The sequence below is a fragment of the Culex pipiens genome, chromosome 3, assembly GCF_016801865.2.
Source record: "Culex pipiens pallens isolate TS chromosome 3, TS_CPP_V2, whole genome shotgun sequence".
In the NCBI taxonomy this organism is placed as follows: domain Eukaryota; kingdom Metazoa; phylum Arthropoda; class Insecta; order Diptera; family Culicidae; genus Culex; species Culex pipiens.
The window spans coordinates 115,597,812-115,616,505 of record NC_068939.1 but is presented as its reverse complement, the minus strand read 5'-3'; the positions used below and the strand labels follow the sequence as shown (position 1 = coordinate 115,616,505).

Here is an 18,694-nt window from a genome sequence, read left to right as displayed (position 1 = left end):
CGAAATATTCTAGCAGAGCTGGTTCTGTCAGAATTATGCTAGAACTAGAACGGTGGAACATTTCTGCTAGAATGCTGTAAGAATATCGAGCTCTACTAGAACTCTGCTAGTGACTGTGATAGTTTCAAAATATCTTTATTAGGGCGAAACAACACCCAAAAAGGAATACATAAATGAAAGTTAAGGAGTCATTACACTACCGCAAAAAAAAAAAAACAAACAGACTCGCACTTTTTCGTGTTTGACAGTTTGCCTCGCAAACATGGCAAAATGTATGCAGGCTGACGTTTGTACAAACAAATCCAGGCAATCTGTCAAAAAGGGCGAGTTTGTTTGTTTGTTTGCCGTAGTGTAATAACTCCTTTAACGTTAATTATTTGGTTTATAGGACCCTTTAAATAAAAAACTTCAGATTTGCTCAGTTGTTTACTGAATGGAACCTGCTCAATGAAGCAGTTTTTGCTCTCATCTACAATGTAGGGGAAATATACATATTTGAAGCCTAATATGCGGTCGTGTTTGAATGATGCTGGATAATCTGGAATGTTCCTTGAAATTTACTAAAACCAAGTACACCAACGAGTAGAGCAACTTTTTGTAAACATTTCTGTTTATTTTCAGTTTGATTAAAAGTTATTCTATTCCTTTTACAAGCATTTAAAAAAAATATTTCAAAAATGCATTCTAATCAGTCGAGTGCATTGGGCCACGCCCATTTTCCTATTTTCAGCTTAGTTCTTTTTTTTTCGTCCAGCGCTCTTTTGGGTCTGCTTACACTGAAAGCCCGACCATGGTAATTTTTAGAACATTTGCTAAAAATGCTGCTTATTAAATTAACTGTGGCTTTTTGGTAAAAGTAAACGCAAATATGGTAAAATGTACCATACTTCCACAAAATTGCATGGTAGCAATTACGAAATCATTATCATTATCTCGGTATTGGAGGGTTAAAATTACCATACCGCTCTCGACATAGTAAAACTGACTGCGTTAATCAGTCAATCCAAGCACGGATTGTTTTTAGCAAAAATACGTCGGTGCGTGTTCTCAATTTAACCCTACAATATGGTAGCAACTACCATGATTGGGTTTTCAGTGTAGGGCTGCCAATTGTGATGTAATTTTGTAATTTTAAGCGAACACTCAGGAAAAGTAGCATTTATAGAGAAAGTTTCCTGGCATCACTGGCTCACTACAACAGGCGCTGCTGGTGGTGTTGGTGGCCCCCGAGGTGGCCACCCTTTGTTTTTTATTTGCCTTCGCTACTCGATCGGGTTTCTTCAGCCTTCGATTGGAATGGGTCGTCAAGAGTCAAACGTCAAAAGACTTGGCGCGTTTGTTTTTTTTTATGGCGCTTGCTAATTATTAACATGTTTCGGGATTATTTTTCAAGTGAGTGACTAACTAACATTCAAAAGAACATGTTGCCAGTACCCACTGAGAAATGTAACAACCCGATCAGTCTGATGGTAGAATAAAATCGGGCTGGCGCAGGCCGATCGGGGTGTTACATTTCTCAGTGGGTAGTGGGAAGCAATTTTATATCTTAAGCGCTTTGAAAACGTTAGCGCAAGTGAAAAGATATTGATGGTATCTTTCGTTAAGCAGTTTATTGGTTTAGTTCTCATCTTGCGTGTGGATGTGTGTGCCAACAAAATGATGAGAAATGGTCTCGCAAAATAGAAATTATGATCAAAAGTGCATTAAATTTGATCTTTTTGGCCAGTAAATGGCATAAATTTGCGTGCTTACTCGAGGCGGTGCTGTTGCTGATAAGTTTATAGCCTAAATTGTATTTTTGGAGCTTCAATCGAGCATCAAAATCTCCATCTGACGAAGATAGGTGTTTGATTAGAAAGGGTTTATTTTTCCGTCTGTTTTTGCCATTCTTGACAAATCCTAATAAATAAAAGTCGAGAAATAAATTTATTTTTTACAGTGCACGCAGCTGATGCAACTGCTCGACCAACAAAAACTGCTCGAATCCCTGTCAGTTCTGCGAGTCCCACCTTTCTGCAATCACCTCGCGCCTTTTGACAGCTCATCGTTTGCATCCTTCTCGCGTTTGTTTTGTTGACGTTGTGCGTGAGATTCTTCCGTCATCCGGCTCTCGCGGAATCGGCTTCTGTGCGCGGTTCATCGAACATCCTGCGGGCTAAAAATAGCCCTCGTTCGCTTTACAAACAACAATGCCAACGCAGAAGAAAAAGGCCAAACACCAGGACGCCGTCAAACCGGCGGCGGCGACGGTCCCCGCTGCCGTCCAGATCAAATCGGAACCACTGGACATAAAACCGCTAAGCGCGTTTGTGGACGATCGGGTTGAGCTGATCCGGCAGGCCTTCATGTGCCTGAAGCCGAAGGAGATTACCTGTTTGGCGCCGGACGGCCTCCAGAGCAAGTCGATCGAGTTCATCCAGGAGCAGTGTTTGGACGAGGTTCTAGGGATTTCAACGAAGCGGCTGCTCTCGATCATCAACAGCACCCAGTGTCCGACGGATACGGACTCGTCGGACGACGAGGAGGAGCAGACCGTCGAACACATCTCGCTGGACGAAATCTCGTCGGACTCGGAGGATAGTTTAAACTCTTTTACATCTATAATTTAGACTACCTTTACTGTTCCTTATATACACGTATTTTATTTAATGCATAAATAATACAACCTTTCCTAATCTATCATCTACAATAAAACTAATACCCCCCTCCTTCCACCGTGATATTTTCGACATTATTAAACCCAAATTACCTTAAATTTACAATCATCTCTAATTAATTAAAACCTCAACCTATCTCACATCCTCATAAAATCTCCTCCTTCTTTCTATTCATTAATATACTATTATATCCTTTTCTTTACTAACAATTATCCTTTAACTTTTCCCTAAATTATCCTTCATCATTTAATAAATCCTAAAATATTTACAACCTCATCAATAATTTTCATAACCACCACACACTCTCATAATCATACAACAACAACCCCCACCCCCCCAAATTATATGATACCACACTCCTAAATCCCACCAATCTACACCCACACTCTAACAAAACCAAAATCCCCCTTTCTCCTCCCACCATAAATCATACACCTCATTATCTCTAATAACAATTCCCATATCACTAAACATAATCAATTAACACACATCCCCCCCAACACCTACCAATCCCCACCCCCCCACTCCCCCGCCATTCTGTGCATTTACTAAACTTCCCCCCCTCTAAACATTTACTTCTACTGCTTTGTGTTTCTTCCCCCCCCGAAATCATACCTCTTGAGTTCCCCCCCGCCCCCATGTCGGCTACCCAGATTTTGAACCTATATTCTTTTCTCTCGCGCGAGTACACATCCTCTCCGCACCCCGTTTTGCAGTGCCCTCTATGTGTAGAGTGTATAAATCCGGAATGAGTATGAAGCGACATCCGTGTTGTAAAGCTAAGTAACACTCCTCTGTGATTCGGTTGTCCGGAATCCATTTGCTGCTCGGATATCCAAACTGAACCCGCTCAAAGGGATGCACCAACGTTGGAAGCCTGAAATCAGATCATTTGTAACGACAGATTCTCACAACCTGCTCACTTACTCTTCTCCAAACACGTTCCTCACGCAGCACTCGACAAACTTGCCCTTGATCTTGCAAACCTTCAGCTCGGCCTGCCCAATCCGCACCAGGTCGCCCCTCTTGAGCTCGTCCAGATACATCTCCAAACTCGTAACGTAGATCACGTTTTCAACCTTCTTGTCCTCGTACGTCTGATTGCTCGTAAGGTAGATCCTCCTACCCAGCGCCAGCTGAATCGGGCCATTCGCCCGACAGAACTTTACCCTCGGGATCACTCCACTCAGTTCGCACGCAATGCCAACGACCGGTTTCCACGGGGACAGCTCGGAAGCATGCTGGTCGATGGCCTCGTTTACCGTGGCCAGCAGCTTCCGGCTTTCCGGCGTTGAATGTAGACCAAATCGAATCAGCAAGACTTTGACGCCAGCTCGCAGCAATCTTACGACGGATTCCACCGTGTCCGATATCCCAAGTTCAACGGCCAATTTCTGCCACAGAAAGCAATTTTCCGCAATGAAGGTCATGCTTAACAGTAATTTTTTGTACTCTTTGCAGATGGCAAAAAGACCGGAACTTCAACGGCGGCCGCCAACAAAAACGGTGACAAGAAGAGTAAGTTGACGGAAGTGTCTTGTTCGCTTGCTTTGGTTTAACGAAACTTTACTGATATTTTCAGGCGAAAAGGAAATGACCGTCCTGGAGCTGCTGGAACTGCAAGCACGCGCCCGTGCGATCCGCTCACAACTAGCCCAAGAACCGGTCACCAAAATCGAGCTCGACTCCGACGAGGAAGCTGACAAGGTAGCTCCGACGAGCAAGAAACCGGCCAGCAACAGCGCCCCTCCAGCGGATGCCGCCAAACCGTCATCCAAAAGCAGCAAGACCTCTTCGCCGGCCAAGAACCAGCCCAAGCGGGTTCGCCTGAAGCGTAACTTCCGCGTGCGTCAGGTTGGCGACGAAGACCCACCCGAAGAAGACGGTGAACAGCAAGCTGCCGATCAGCCGCAAAAGAGTGCGAGTGTACGAGAGTCGAGAAGCAAGTCGAAGGAAAAGGTCGCGGAGGTAAAGCCGAGCGAGGAGACGAAAGAGGAGTCGGCGAAGAGCCGGGACAGTTCACCGGAGGTCATTCCGGTGATTCCGAGTCCGGAAACGTTGTGCATATCTTCGGACTCGGAGGAGGAGAAGGAGCGCAAGCGAAAGGCTTCCATTTTCGTTGACAACATTGAGGAGCTGGACCGGTTGGCCAAGGAAAAGGCTAAACAACTGGAGGCGAAGAAGGCACAAGAAGAAAACGACGACACTGAGGAGGGCGAGATATCGGAGGGAGAGCGGTCACGGAAGGAATCGATTGGTAGCGTTAAAGCGAGCGAGGAAAAAAACAACTCCCCTAAGAAGGACGCCAAGTTGGACAACGAAGAAGAGTTGGACTACGACGAAGTGAAAGAGCTATCCGACTCGGAACCAGACACGAGTGTTCCAACGATTCAACCGGAACCGAAAGAACCCTCCGTCGATGAAAAGGTTAGCGACTCGAGCGACAGCGAAGCCGAAAGTAGCAGCGGCAGCAGCAGCGAAGCTGAACCGGAGGTCGTCAAACAGCAGCCAAACAAGAAGAAACAAGCTGACGAAATCGAAGACGACGACGAGGACGACGACCCGGATATCGTGGAGATTCACGACTCGGACGACGAAACGCTGCTCGACCAGAAGCTAGCGGAAGAGGAAGACGAGCCGGAAAAGTCGTGGGGCTCGCGCTGGCTCGAGAGCAACCGGGTTGCCAAGGTGATGGCGGCCTCCCGGCTGGGCAACAAGGTGCGCGACAAGCTGAAGAAAAAGAAGAAAAAGCAAAAGCAGGACGAAGAGGATGCGGTGGCGGCGGCGGCAGCCGAAGTTGTAAGGCAAGCCGAAGAGAAGGAGGCCGAAGCGAAGGCGGCGGAGGAGCAGCAGCCGGTGTCGACGGCGGAGGTCGGCTCCGTTGAGCACTACAATGAGCTGATGTCCAAGGTGGGGCCAGCGGAGACGGAGACAGCGGAAGAGGGAGAAAAGGACGAGGCGGAGAAGACGGAATGAGCTGGAGGTAAGTACGTACGAAAGTATTCCTTTACTTTTTAGAAATGTAATCTGATGCAAATGGTGGAGATGTCGCGTTCTTAGTTGGAAAGAAAAGGCCCTGCCAATTTTCAGGTTCCGTTACTAGCTATTATATTTGGTCATGGAGGTGGAGGAGTCCTCCAAGGCGGGTGGTTTTTATACCATCCATGGGAATCGCAAGCGTAAAAGCCTTGTGAGGTCACTTGCTTTGTTCTTGAAAAAGGTAAAGTGGACCAAAATCTGCTCAACAACATCCAGTTAAGTCTAGCTAGCGGACAACAAAAACTATTTAGCTCCCAAGTAACTTGCTTATCAATAATAGATTTTGACAAGTTGAGGGGGCACCTGAAGAAGTATAAAGTGGAATTCTACACCCAAGAACAACGCAGCGAACGACTTCACCGGGTCGTTGTTCGCGGTTTTGGGCAAGATGCGGAGTCATGTGATAGATTGGGAGCCGGTCAACAACCGCATGTGTAGATTGAAGATAAAAGGCAGTTTCTTAAACTATCACATCTTCAACGTGCATTGCCCACACGAGGAATCATCGGATACCGGGAAGGAAACGTTCTACGCGAAGCTGCAGCAGTAGTTCGACAGCTGCCAGCAGAGGAACTTCAAGATTGTCATCGGAGATATGAACGCCCGCATAGGAAGGGAAGAGAAGTACAGGCCGGTTATCGGGCTGAACAGCCTAGCCTGCACACCGTCGCGAATGAAAACGGCGGTGCATCAACTTTGCAGCCTCCCGTGGTATGGTGGTACGGTGCACGTTCTTCTGCTGGAAAAAAATCATCCAGAAAGTCACCTGGACATCACCTAACCAAAGAACTAAAACACAAATCGATCACGTCTTCATTGACAACCGATTCTTCTCGGACATACGGAATAACCGCACGTATCGCGGTGTGGACATCCACTTGTACCACTACCTGGTGGGTGCAAGCATGCACTCAAAATAGTCTTTAAACACTTGTCGGGACGCCGATGCAAACCTTCTCATGGACAAAAGCGAGGTGTTGGACAGGTGGCAGCAGTTCAACGGCGATGTAGCGCATGTGACGGATTTAAAGCTCAACTTGGACCGCCCTGACTGACGGACGGCGAAGAAGGAAATCAGGCAGCTGAAGAACAACCGGGCCACCGGCAAAAATCGGTTAAGGAGCTATTATACTACGGCAAACAAACAAACAAACTCGCACTTTTTGACAGTTTGTCTGCTTTGTTTGTTCGCCAAAATTTGTTTGCAGAAAAGTCAGCTTGCATACATTTTGTCTTGTTTGCGAGTTTGGCAAACTGTCAAACGCGAAAAAGTGCGAGTTTTCCATAGTGTAATAGCTCTTTTACCTGGTGAGCCCTTCAAATATGGAGGAGAGCAGTTGGCGAGGGCTATCCACTTGGTGATTTCTAAGATCTGGTGGAGGAGAAACTACCCCGGACCAAATTTTCTCGCTCCGGCAGATCCTCGAGAAATGCCGTGAGTACAACGTGCCCACACATCACATCTTTATCGATTTCAAGGCAGCGTACGATATAGTCGACCGCGAACATTTATTGCAAATCCATGCACGAGAACGGTTTCCCGGACAAACTAACTCGGCCGATCAAGGCTACTTGGGATCGTGTGATGTGTAACGTTCTAGTGGTAGGGTAGCTAGCGGAACCTTTTCAATCGCACCAAGGGTTACGGGCGCTGTTTAACATCGGCTTTGAGTGAGTTATGCGAAGATTGTAGTTAGGATCGCTGGTAACAGCCGACAACGGTACCAATTTAGAGAATAATACTCGTATACACTCTGCGAACCACACCTACTTTAGATTACGGAAAACCTTGACACTTGATCGAGTGCAATGCGCCACGAAGCTGACGATGTACAAGACACTGATTAGACCGGTTTCCCTCTATGGCCATGAGACCTGGACACTGCAACAAGAGGACGAACTAGCCGTTGGAGTTTTCAAACGTAAGGTGCTACGAACGATCTACGGTGAAATACGAACAGCTCAGAACGAGTGGCGAAGGCGCATGAACCAAGATCTGCACGCGTTGCTGAGAGAACCGATCATCCCCGTCGAGAATCGGGAGGCTCCTCAGGTGGACTGGCCACTCGCGAGAATTGACGAAGACCATCCTGTCAGGATGCTCTATAAGTTGAAGTAGTGCAAGACCCGCTTGTACCAAGTAAAAGTTGTCGGTTGGATGGTTTTTAGTAGGTACGGTGCAAAATAATCCTTGACGGGGCTTACTTACTTACTTTACTCTTTACTTTTACTGCTTGTACAACCTCCGGGTCATGAGCTGTCTCCAGATGCGCTGCCACTGGACTCGGTCCTGGGCTGCTACTCTCCAATTCCGCTGCGGAACTCCCACAGTTTCCAGATCTTCCTCCACTTGGTTCAACCACCTTGCACGTTGCGCCCGGGGCTTATTTTTGCTAAATTTATTTAAATTCGTGCCACATGCTCGCTTTTTGAGCGTAGGCAATTTCTCAAAAATACACTACATTGATCATGTAGGTGAGTATGAGTATAATAGTAGTATAATACTTTATTGTTCAGCAGAATTACAGGATTTTGTTTTCAACAGTTAAGTTAGCTTTTAATAGGATGTAAATAAAGTTCTACAGAGTTTTGCTTTAGTACCTGGTAGGATGAAGTCCTTTTAAAACATGCAGGAAATAAACAGCCGATATTATATTCCACTTGTCAAATTACGGTTTTGCTACTTGATTAGGCGTTTAATAATTAAGAACTTGTTTCAAGATAATTCCTATTAATCTGTTAGATATCAATTAGATTGTTCCATAAATATATATGCATAATATTCCTTAGGTCGTCGTGCCAAAGTTGCTAAAGTCCGTCTTGAGCTGTATCGTGGGCTTCTGCTGCTCCTTGACGCTGGCGCGGGCCGCCGCTTCGCTCTTGTTCTTCGCCTGCATCTGGCTGCTCGCCTGGTTGCGCTTGATGGCCGACTCCAGCCGGGCGCGCAGCTCTGGCGATTGGGCCATGAAGGTTTTAAACTCGTGCGGGTACTTGGGACCGATCTTCATCAGCCACTGGAGCGACTGCTCGTGCAGCTGGACGCACTGCTTCGGCCGGGCCCGGAACTGGTCCGGCTCGAGCAGGTAGTTGATGAGAATCGGAACGAGCAGGGTGAGCATTTGGATGCCTGGAAGGGGAGGGGAAGTGGTTAGCTTGATGTAGAATAGGAAAATGAGTTTTTGAAAATCTAGATTAAGGTTACCTTGCATTAATTCCTCTGGTAAGGTTAGGGTGGAAGGGATTTTAAAAACATTTAGTTAGGTAGCATGAGTTAGGAGTTCAAAAAGAGAATATTGACACGATTGGCACGATGTTCAGCAACTAAGTTCTGCTACTTGCCTAATGCTCTTCAAATCTCTTGAACGAGCACCTTAAAAAAATTGTAGCGCACTCAGATGACTTCATGTCCCAACATGAAACAGTTTCTGGATTCTGATCTGGAGACGACTTAAGGGAATTGCGCGAAGAGCGGGTATCGATACGTGGCACGATTTACAACTAGTCTTATGCCGACGACATCGACATAATTGCGAGAAAAGTAGAGCCAGCCGACAACAAATCAACAAAAATACCCGGACTCGTGCTGAAGACCGTGCCTTCTTTAAGATTACGAAAAACCCTCACAATCGAGTCAACTTTGGAGATCTACTTACGATTCTGTGGCTCGGCCAACGTAATCAGCGCCTCCAGCGTAGTAATGCCCTCCAAAATGCAAGCCAGCTCGACGTCGTTCTGCGGGCAACGGTTCGCCTCGTCAAACAGCGTCTCGATGAGCCGCGGTGCCAGCGCGTGAATGTACGGCGTGGACACCTTCAGGTCCGCGTTCACAAAGATCGACCGCATCGTTTGGACGCACTTGAGCCGCACCATCGGCGACCCGTTCAGGAAGCCCTGCCGGAAGTGGTTGATGCACGGATACTGCAGATTCGGCACCGACACCAGCGCCGACGGCGTGTGCAGGAGGAACACGGCAATCGCCAGCATCATGGTCACCTCGTCCAGCTTGGTCTCGTCCGAACCCGTCTTGGTGAGATCGATTATTTTGCCGAGGGCACTTTGCAGCAGCTTGCGCCACTCGTCACAGGACGCTTCGTGTTTGCTGTAGCGATCCGTGGCCAGCAGCTTCAGCAGCTGCAACGCGGCCTGAATGACGCTGGAGTTGGCGATGATCGTTTCGTCGTTGGCGGATTTGGTGGCCACCTCCTTGATGACACCGGTCGTGAGGTACAGCATTGTCGGTAGGATTGAAACGGCTCCTGGAAAGAGAGGAAAATGACTTAGTCAGCACTGCGAGGTCGTGCCAAGAACAAGGTTCCGTACCTGTGGGCGAGCACAGTTTCGTGAGATCCGACATACTCTGGATGGCGATTGCCACCAGCAGGCTGTTGTCCTCGGACAGTTTGAAGAGCCCGTTTCTCGCCTGTCGTTGCAGCTGTTCGTTGGCGACCCGCGCACTTTGCGATGGATTCATCGCTGGAATTTGGCGCGCCAGCAGGCACAACACAACCTCCATCGCCGCGTAGACGTGTGACTTCCCTGGCAGGATCTCCCCCTCCTCACCACCCTCGCCGAGGTTATCAATGTCCGGATTTTCATCGTTGCCGTTGTCCGTCTTGTTGGTCGCCCCTTCTTCAGCTAGTTTGTCCTGCTTTTCCGCTTCCAGAGATTCGTTCGCCGCGGTGATGGTTTGTTTGAGGATCAAAATGCAAAGGTACTGCACCTCGATGCTGTCCCGGGTCAAAATGAGCCGGTGAAGCACGTTACACAGCTCAACGGGAAGCGACTTGTTCTTGGTCAGCATCAGTCGCGACCACTTGGAGTCAAACATTGTGTACAGCGACTGCAGGCAGGCAATCACACTGTCCAGCTTTTCGTTTGTTCTTGTGCTGCAGAGGGCTTCCATGCAAATGCCGAACATCAGGTGGAACCGGTCGGCGCTCAAACTGCCGTGGGAGATTTCATCATTCTGGTTCATCTTGTCTATGGCTTTGATGCTTTCAACGTCGTTTGCGTTCGCCTTGTCTTCTTCCGTGGCCGCAGAGGCTTCATGCTCGCTCCGTGCAAAGCCTTCGGCGTTGAGCCAAAGGGCGGCCGCGTACAGGATCGGTGGCCAGGACGTCAAGTAGTGCGGTTTGGCCAAATTCATGGTGTCGTTTGTGTAGAACGATCCGCCGTCGTGCGGCAGCTGACTAGCGTATTCCGTGGGTAGCGAGAGCAGGGCGTAGTCCTTGAGGGCGGCCAGCCAGTGCGTTGAAAGGTTGTCCAGCTCGGGTTGTACCAGCGATAGCAGACTTTCTCCGCGACTCTCGAAATCGCCAAATTCTTCGTCAAGCTCGTTTGCAATCGGTGCCATGTTGGTCGACGAGGAAGAGAGCGTTTTCAGCATCAGACTAGCCGGTGCCGTTCCGTTGCCCATCATGGCCATGATGTACACTTGTCCCCAGGCCTTCAGAATGCTAAGCTTCTCCAGCGTGGCCATGCTTTCGTTGTACAGCTGAGTGCTGGAAGTTTTGTCGTTCAGTTTGCTCAAGTTCGACACCAGCAGCTGGTGAACCCGTCGCAAATCGTTGAGATCTCGCGCAACACCGGATCCGATCCAAGCGGAGCACACTTCACAAGCGGCCGCCGTAACGTGGGATGGTGTATCTGCGGAAAAGGCCGGTCTCAACGCAGCTCCAACTTGGGCCTGGAATTGCTCCAACAGCAGGTGGCCTGGGAACTCCGGCTCCGGCACGCGAGCAAACTTGTCGATAATCTCCTGCAGTGTCTTGAGTCCCTCCAGCCGCAGCTGATCGGAATCGCTGGTCGCGGCCATAAAGGCCATCCGGATGAGATCGGACAGATGCAACACCAGGTAGTCGCCGCGAGATTTCGTGATCTGCATTTCCTTCGCGACCAACAGGTCAAAGTGGGCCGCACTTGCGTTTTCACAGGTGGAGATAATCTTGCGGACGCACTCGGCAGCAAACACGCGCGTTGGCCAACGTGGCTGAACGGCCGGATGGGTTGATTGGTTATCCTCCGGATGGAACTCGATGTTGTCGTCGTCGGCTTCGTTGTCTTCCGCGTCTTCTGGCTCTTCCTTGACCGTGATGGCCTCGGCTGGACCTGCATTCAATGCGGCTTCCGATGCCACCGTAAGGACGTTCTTGCACATGCTCAACCACTGGGATAGGTTGTCGGCGGCCAGAATCTGAAGCATCGACGTGATGGTGTCGTGGATGTTTTTGATCATGACGACGTCACTCTCGGTGTCCAGCATTCCAAACAGCACTCCCGGTAGACCGTAATCCGAGAGGGCGAATTTGTCGTCGTCGCTGACCAGGGTCAACGCGTGTTCGCACACTTCCTTCGCTTCACGGGTTGTTAATTGACGGAGACACGAGATGGCCGCCTTGCGGAGCATCAAATAGTTACTGCTCAGATTCTGACACAGATTAGGAACCAAAGTTGACAAAATTACGTGGCGAGGTGCGAAAAGATGCAGCTGCTGCAGACATCCCGTGGCTTCGGCCTGCACCAACGGATCCGAGTGGCTTTGCATAATCGCGGCGGCGCACAGGAACGAAGACCGAGCTGTGCTAATCGTAGTTCCGTTGCCTTGCAATTCCGGTCCAATGGTGGTGATGAGTGCGCTCAGAACGCGGCCAATACACTGGTGCACGTCCACGTGCGATTGTGGCACAGACAGAAGCAACTTCAGCGCCAGCGACAGCGTAGGTTCCACGTATCCTCGGAACATCGGGCCACCGGAGTCGGCAATCAGTGCCAGCGCGTACAGCGACCAAACCTGCACCACCGGCGAGCTTCCGTCCTGGGCCAAAGCCAGCAAAATCGACACGCTCGTGTTCAAGTGCTGCGACGATCCCATCCCTCCGACGTAACGATGCAAACAGCCCAACGCCAGTGAGTGTCCCGTCCTCGTCACGACATCCCGCGCCGACTTTAACCGATCGAAACTCGTTTGTGCCAGCTCTGCCGTTATGCGCGAATCTCCCACGACCTGGGCGATCCTCCCCAGCGCTTCACCAGCGGCACACCGCAGGATCGGATTCGCACAAATGAGCGCATTTATAATCAACTCCGTGGCGGTCTTCCGCACATCGTCCTGCCCAATAACCGCCTTGGACTCGGTCAGACTCTTCAGCCCGCTCAGCAGCGCCGTAAAGATGTTCATCTGGACAGCCTCCTGGCGCGAACTCTTCGCGTGCTTGATGCACTCGCCAAAGTGGCCCAACATCTGCTGGCGGTGCTTGTTCGCGACCTTCGGGAAGATCAACCCGAACAGCGTCACGGACATGTCGATGACGGCAACGCCCAGCGGCAACGGGCCCGGACACTGGTCCCCGTTGGCACCGGCCACCGCACGGTACAGACTGCACGGGTCATGCTCCAGCGCTCCGGATCCCGCCGCACTGTTCGGTTGTAGCTGAAAGGGTTGGGAGATGTTAGTTGCGTGTCAAATGGTTTGGGATTAAAGCGTCGAATGTGGTTGTTCCAGAGGAGATTACACACAAACACCAAACTATGAGAAAAAAAGATGCAAAACAATTGGCTAGCGAAAGCTCTCTCTGTTTTGTGAGCTCGTTTGTGGTTTTGTGCTTATTCGCTCGATCGCGCAAAGTATTAGAAAATGAATTTACGGTGAAAAGCGTCAATTTGCTAGCTTTGTTGAAAAGTGATGATCACGAACTAATGACTTACATATTCACCATCGGCTTTCCGATTTGGTTCCATCTTAAGGTTTTAAGAGTAAAAAAAAGTATTGGGAAACAATAGGAAGTCACGTTTTGTACGACCCACCCGGACATGTAAGCAACTCACCTGGTCCTCGATGGTACGGTGGTCGGTTTCCTGGAGCCAGGTGCCGAGAATGATGGAGTCGTCGGCGTGGCACATCTGGCGCAGCAGCGACGTCGTGGTGTTGGCCGGATTCTCCGTCAGCGTAAACTCCGACACCAGCATGCGGAGGAGGTGCGTGTAGGACGACTCGAGGGCGTTCGCCGGGAGCAGCGAGAGGGTTTCGTACAGCCGGAGGCGCACCATGGCCGTCGGCGCTTTCAGGTGCTGGCCGTAGCTTTTGAGCACGGATGTAATGCTGTTGGGAATGGGGAAGGAATTTAGATTGAGATTGAATGGCTTTTCAAAGTACGACTCACTTGATCAGCATCGCCAGCGCGCTTTCGATCGGAGTTAGCAGGCGGCGCGTGATGTCGTCCGTGACGAGTTCGGGACAGTGCAGCAGGAAGCTGTACATGACGGACAGTGCGCCGGCTCTGCCCTCGAGGGTCACCTGCCAGGTGAAGGCGTCACCGCGTGCCTTTTCCGATTCAAGTTCCTTGGTTGAACGGGGGAAGGCGTTTCGCCAGAGGAGTAGCATTCGCGGCAGTAGCCCCTTGACCACGGGAACTCCGAGGGTCATAATGGCTCCAATGAGCAGCCAACCGGCTTGGGTTCGGTTCAGCGACAGTCGGCTGTTTTGACTCGCGGTTCGCAGCAGTTCTTCGGCCGTGTTGAAGATAACCTTGCCCCGGGTGTGGGGAATTCCGAGCGGAGAGTAACGGACACCACCCAGGACGGCCGCCAGGGCACCGCTGTATCCGGAGATGGCATCTGGAGAAGTTCGCATCTTTTCGATGGCCTCGATGAAGCGATCAATCAGCGGAGTTATCTGGCTGGGCACGGCGACGCAAACGCAGCGGAGGCACCAGGCCGCGGCCAGGCGAGCTGCCATGCACGGATGGACCAGAACGGCGCAGGTCGCGTCGATAAAGTTGAGCGATTGATCGGTAAGGAGGATTTGTGCGGTAGTTCCAAGTAGAAGCACTAAACTGCCGAGTTCTTGCAGCGCACAAACGAGCAGATGTTGGCTGAAGAGCGTTTCCTGGTTGGAGTCCTTGGCATTCTCGGGGTTAAAATCGATCGAGTTCATCTGTTTGGCTATGATGTGGATCAGTTCCTTGCACGCGGAAGTTTGCGCCTTCTCGCCGAGCATTTTCCCGATGACCGAGCGTAGGATGAAGTTGATACACTTCCGGGAGTACACGGCGTCAACGTGGGACGAGGCGGCTTTGGGATTTGCGACCAGGTCAAGCACGTGCCCCAGGAAGGCTTGCAAGTTGCGCTCGAACCACAAACCGCCCATCGTTTGGACGAATACGACGTACGCGTGCGTGACTCCGACGCGGACCTCCCGATTGACGCCCGAACTGCCTTTGATGATTTCTCCGGTTCCTTTGAGGAACGAGACACCACCCCGTAGGAAGCCGGACATGAGCACGCCCAGCGCATCATCCAGCGAAATTGGACGCAGCGATTTGGCACTGGAAGCCGACGATGTCATGTTGGTGAAGTTCTTCAGACTTCCGTTCTGCGTGCACGCGATCAACGTCCCGAGCAGTTTTGCGACGGCGCAGCGAACCTCGTAGTTGCAGCTATCGAACGCACGGAAGCAGAGCGAAGCCAAACTCTCCAGCTCGGTTGTGTACAGGAACGGAGCATGCTTGGTCATCTCGAGCAGACAGTTTGAGGCCGCTACGCGTACAGCCATAACGCGATCGGTCAAACAGTAACGCACGGCCTTGTAGATGTCCTTGTGCACGTTCGAGATCGCCGTTCCCATTCCGGCGCAGACCTTCTCCAGCGTCAGCATGATCTCGATCCGCACCTGGGACTCGGCATTCTTCAACGATTTGATCAAGATCTGTACGGTTTCCTCGTACGAACGACCCATCATCCGGCCGAGCTTCTCGTACATGCAGCCGACGACGCAGATGGCCGCCAGCCGGGTCGCCAGATAACTCGGCGAATCGTCCTTGTTCTTAAGGATGTCATTGCACTTGTTGACGGTCTCAAACAGCAGGAACGTATCTCCAACGGAAAAGAGCGTCGCCAGACATCGTGCGATCAGCTTTCTCGTTGGCGGTCCCGGCGAACCCTGGATGTGCGCGGTCAGCTGTTCGACCAGCTTCTTCTGGCAGCCCTTGATGTCGGACTTTTGCGCCGCTACCAGCACCTTGTCCAGGAAGCGCAGCCACTCGAAGATAAACACCGGCCGCTTCTGCTCCGGGATCTGCTTGAGGGCATCCTCGTTCAGGGTCAGACTGTGCGAGAGTTCCATCTTGGCCAATCTGCGAATAGATAGAAGAACACGAACATTAACCAGCTGTCCTTGGGCGCACCATAAACGAGAATCAAACTTTTCTCTTCGACTCCGACGAATCGATAATTTACTAGGGCCCTGGAAAAAAAAATCAACTCGGCGACGACGACGACGACGAGTGATAGGGGCAGGGGGGGGCAGAATGGACCGCCTAAGGAAAATGCACCAAAAACCATAGAAAAACTTAAAAATTTATGAATCCAGTGTAGTAGGCTTATGCTTTGGAATGTTCCCTTCAATGTTGTATACTTGGTTGATGAAATTTTTTTTACATAAAACTATTGTTGAGCCACTTTAAAAAAAAAGTTTTTTCGACTAAATTTCCAGGGTGCGGGGCAGAATGGACCACCCTGCGGGGCAGAATGGGCCACCTTAGAAAACAAGCCATTTCTTCTAAAACAACGTTGAAGGGTGATAAGAAATAACTTGAGGGACCTTTCCATTATAGTTTCCATGAAATTTGATCACTTTTATAAAAATAGTAACATAAAAAACAAAGATTTTTGAAAATAGTGTAAATATGTCGAAAAAAGACAATATTTTTACAACTAAGCGTCAACACAACTAAAAAATCTTCTTTTGTTGCATTAAACGTGATTTGTGAAGCTACCAGGAGTGAAATAATCCATTTAGCTCAATTTTTTTAACTTTTGATTAATTTTATAAGGCAGGAAAAGGGTGGTCCATTCTGCCCCCAAGAGGATTTTAATTTAACACTTCCACCACCAAGCCTCTAAATGATTTTAAGGTTCCGTTGTTGTTTGTATACTTTGGTAGTAGCATCTAGTAACGTTATAAGCATTGAGCAAACTTTTTCAAACAATCCAACTTTTCAGAAAGCTTATTTAAGAACCTCGAAATAAACAACATTTGCGTGGTTTTTCTAAAAAAATTACATTTTTGTTCATAATTCGAAGAATACAATGGATTCAAACGTCGTTTTCGGTATGGTGATGTTATTTGACGTCCTTTATAAGACCCTTGCCTTACAATTGGTCTAAATCCATTCTAAAGCCCAAAACCAAGGGTGGCCCGTTCTGCCCCCATGGTCCATTCTGCCCCCCCTGCCCCTATCACCAAAAATGGGTCACAAATCCCCTGTCGCGATGGTTGGTTGGAAAGTTTCGCAATCCTCGGTTCTGCGTCGTCACATCCACCCCGACAAACGATTGAAGCACGTACCTTACGTCTAGACGTTCATAGTTTGCTGCACTCGGAGGAGAAATTTGCAGCGAAACTTGCAATATTTAGCAAATTTAAACTTTTTATCAATGAAAACTCCAGCCAGTCACTAACTTTTCAATGCATGATCAATGAAGTGTCAAAAACGTCGTCCCTTCTAGACCAAGGTTGCTAGAGAAAAGTGCAGCGTGGTGCATCCAAGAAAATATTCGAGCAGTTTGGTGTCGTGCTGCGCCGAACCAGGACGACCCCCTTTTGGTAAATAAACACTTTTCGCACACCATCAAAGCAATCATATGTTTCGCGTACGGGTTTGATTTTTATTCTCGACATCAATGATAGCAGCTAAATTTGCCGTGTCGCTTAGAAAATTTAAATTATTGAACAGTATTAGCAAAAATTGTCTTGTAAACATGAGTAGTAACGCGCTAAACGTCTGTGATAGTAAAAACGAGGAAGAAACCTGGATTTTCGGCTATGGATCGCTGGTTTGGAAGGCCGACTTTCCCTTCGAGGAGCAACGAACCGGGTTCGTGAAGGGATTCTGTCGACGTTTCTACCAGAACAGCATCGACCACCGGGGGACACACGACAAGGTTCGTACAATCTCCGTCGCACAACCGTCCACCCTCTAATCAACCGTCCCATTCAGCCCGGTCGCGTAGTCACCCTAATCCAGTCCAAAGACCCGGACGCCAAGGTGTGGGGCATGGGGTACCGCATCGGCCGCGAGGACACCCAGCGCGTGCTGTGCCACCTGGACCACCGCGAGAAGAACGGCTACGACCGGCACCGGGTGCTGTTCTATCCGTATCCGCCGAGCGACGCGCAAACCAACGACCCGAAGAACATTCTGCTGTACGTGGCCACCGTGGACAATCCGTCGTTTGCCGGCCAGAGCGACAGTCTGGAGGTGATTGCGGAGCAAATCCTGGGCGCGGCCGGCGAGAGTGGGAAGAACCCGGAGTACGTGTACAAGCTGGCCGAGGCCATGCGGCAGCTGTACCCGGGCGAGGAGGACGAGCATCTGTTTGAGCTGGAGCGGATTTTGAGAGCGATGGATACGGGCGATGGAACCGGGGATCGGACGGTTAGTGGGAGCAATTAGCGCCAGAGGTTCGAATAAAATTGTTAGTCAAAAATAATATTGGGATTTTGCCTTATTGCTTTTTGTTCTGTTCCAAACGATTACAGCACAATTACGGGAATGGTGATATAAAAGATAGATAAGAGTCACTTTGTTGAGCGATGATTTAATGAGATTTATTTATTTAGTGTACAGTAAATGCAAAGTCCATATAATTCAGATACACGTAATATGGCAAAGGTATTGATTAAGCATTACCTCGTTTTATGTTAAACCAATTAACTATCTCACATAAAATCTAAACAAGTAGGTACGCTAGCTTTCTCAACTAGTCAATCAGACATATTCCAACAATTAAAATCAATTCAATCACAGTCAGTCAGAATTATGCACAATAGAACGAACTTTTTCAACTCTTTCGTTTATAAGATACAGGAACGTATTTATAATATTCTTTGAAACGTGTAATCACAAGTTTGAATAAAAGTGCGGTTTGGTTTTTGCCTGTTTTGAGCCCCTTCACGTTTGTTTTTACATTTTTCAAAAACCTTATGAGCTCATAGTTCG

At 49.3% G+C, this 18,694-nt stretch overlaps 3 protein-coding genes across 6 annotated transcripts; 2 read left to right on the top strand and 1 right to left on the bottom strand.

Moving 5' to 3' along the window:
- The first annotated feature begins 2,059 nt into the window (after window positions 1-2,059).
- On the top strand, window positions 2,060-5,701 carry LOC120419363 (DNA ligase 1). The gene is made up of 5 exons (XM_052709948.1): window positions 2,060-2,580; window positions 3,612-3,769; window positions 3,819-4,035; window positions 4,107-4,175; window positions 4,240-5,701. The coding sequence occupies exons 1-5, from the start codon at window positions 2,190-2,192 to the stop codon at window positions 5,631-5,633; spliced, it is 2,229 nt and encodes a 742-aa protein (XP_052565908.1). The 5' UTR covers window positions 2,060-2,189; the 3' UTR covers window positions 5,634-5,701.
- Window positions 5,702-8,168: 2,467 nt separating this feature from the next.
- On the bottom strand, window positions 8,169-17,200 carry LOC120419354 (HEAT repeat-containing protein 5B). 4 transcript variants are annotated; one of them, XM_052711012.1, is made up of 8 exons: window positions 17,041-17,200; window positions 13,856-15,826; window positions 13,521-13,794; window positions 13,401-13,433; window positions 10,017-13,125; window positions 9,350-9,952; window positions 8,899-8,913; window positions 8,169-8,823 (listed from the first exon to the last, which is right to left on the bottom strand). In XM_052711012.1, the coding sequence occupies exons 2-8, from the start codon at window positions 15,814-15,816 to the stop codon at window positions 8,483-8,485; spliced, it is 6,336 nt and encodes a 2,111-aa protein (XP_052566972.1). In that variant the 5' UTR covers window positions 15,817-15,826; window positions 17,041-17,200; the 3' UTR covers window positions 8,169-8,482. The 4 variants fall into 4 exon arrangements, with proteins under 4 accessions (XP_052566972.1, XP_052566974.1, XP_052566973.1 ...); XM_052711014.1 differs by lacking the exon at window positions 13,401-13,433; XM_052711013.1 differs by lacking the exon at window positions 8,899-8,913 and having other exon boundaries at window positions 17,041-17,199.
- A 137-nt stretch (window positions 17,201-17,337) lies between these two features.
- Window positions 17,338-18,202, top strand: LOC120419355 (putative glutathione-specific gamma-glutamylcyclotransferase 2). The gene is made up of 2 exons (XM_039582025.2): window positions 17,338-17,636; window positions 17,693-18,202. Exons 1-2 carry the CDS (start codon window positions 17,376-17,378, stop codon window positions 18,146-18,148), a joined length of 717 nt encoding a protein of 238 aa, XP_039437959.1. The 5' UTR covers window positions 17,338-17,375; the 3' UTR covers window positions 18,149-18,202.
- The last annotated feature ends 492 nt before the right edge of the window (window positions 18,203-18,694 follow it).

Coding starts and splice junctions, on each gene's coding strand:
- LOC120419363 (XM_052709948.1), top strand. CDS start 2,190: ATGCCAACGCAGAAGAAAAAGGCCAAACACCAGGACGCCGTCAAACCG. Junction 3,770..3,818: donor TACGTCTGATTGCTCGTAAG/GTAGATCCTCCT, acceptor TTCGCCCGACAG/AACTTTACCCTCGGGATCAC. Junction 4,176..4,239: donor CAAAAACGGTGACAAGAAGA/GTAAGTTGACGG, acceptor TGATATTTTCAG/GCGAAAAGGAAATGACCGTC.
- LOC120419354 (XM_052711012.1), bottom strand. CDS start 15,816: ATGGAACTCTCGCACAGTCTGACCCTGAACGAGGATGCCCTCAAGCAG. Junction 13,434..13,520: donor ACCGTACCATCGAGGACCAG/GTGAGTTGCTTA, acceptor TAAAACCTTAAG/ATGGAACCAAATCGGAAAGC. Junction 13,126..13,400: donor GGAAAGCCGATGGTGAATAT/GTAAGTCATTAG, acceptor CAACCCTTTCAG/CTACAACCGAACAGTGCGGC.
- LOC120419355 (XM_039582025.2), top strand. CDS start 17,376: ATGATAGCAGCTAAATTTGCCGTGTCGCTTAGAAAATTTAAATTATTG. Junction 17,637..17,692: donor ACCGGGGGACACACGACAAG/GTTCGTACAATC, acceptor CGTCCCATTCAG/CCCGGTCGCGTAGTCACCCT.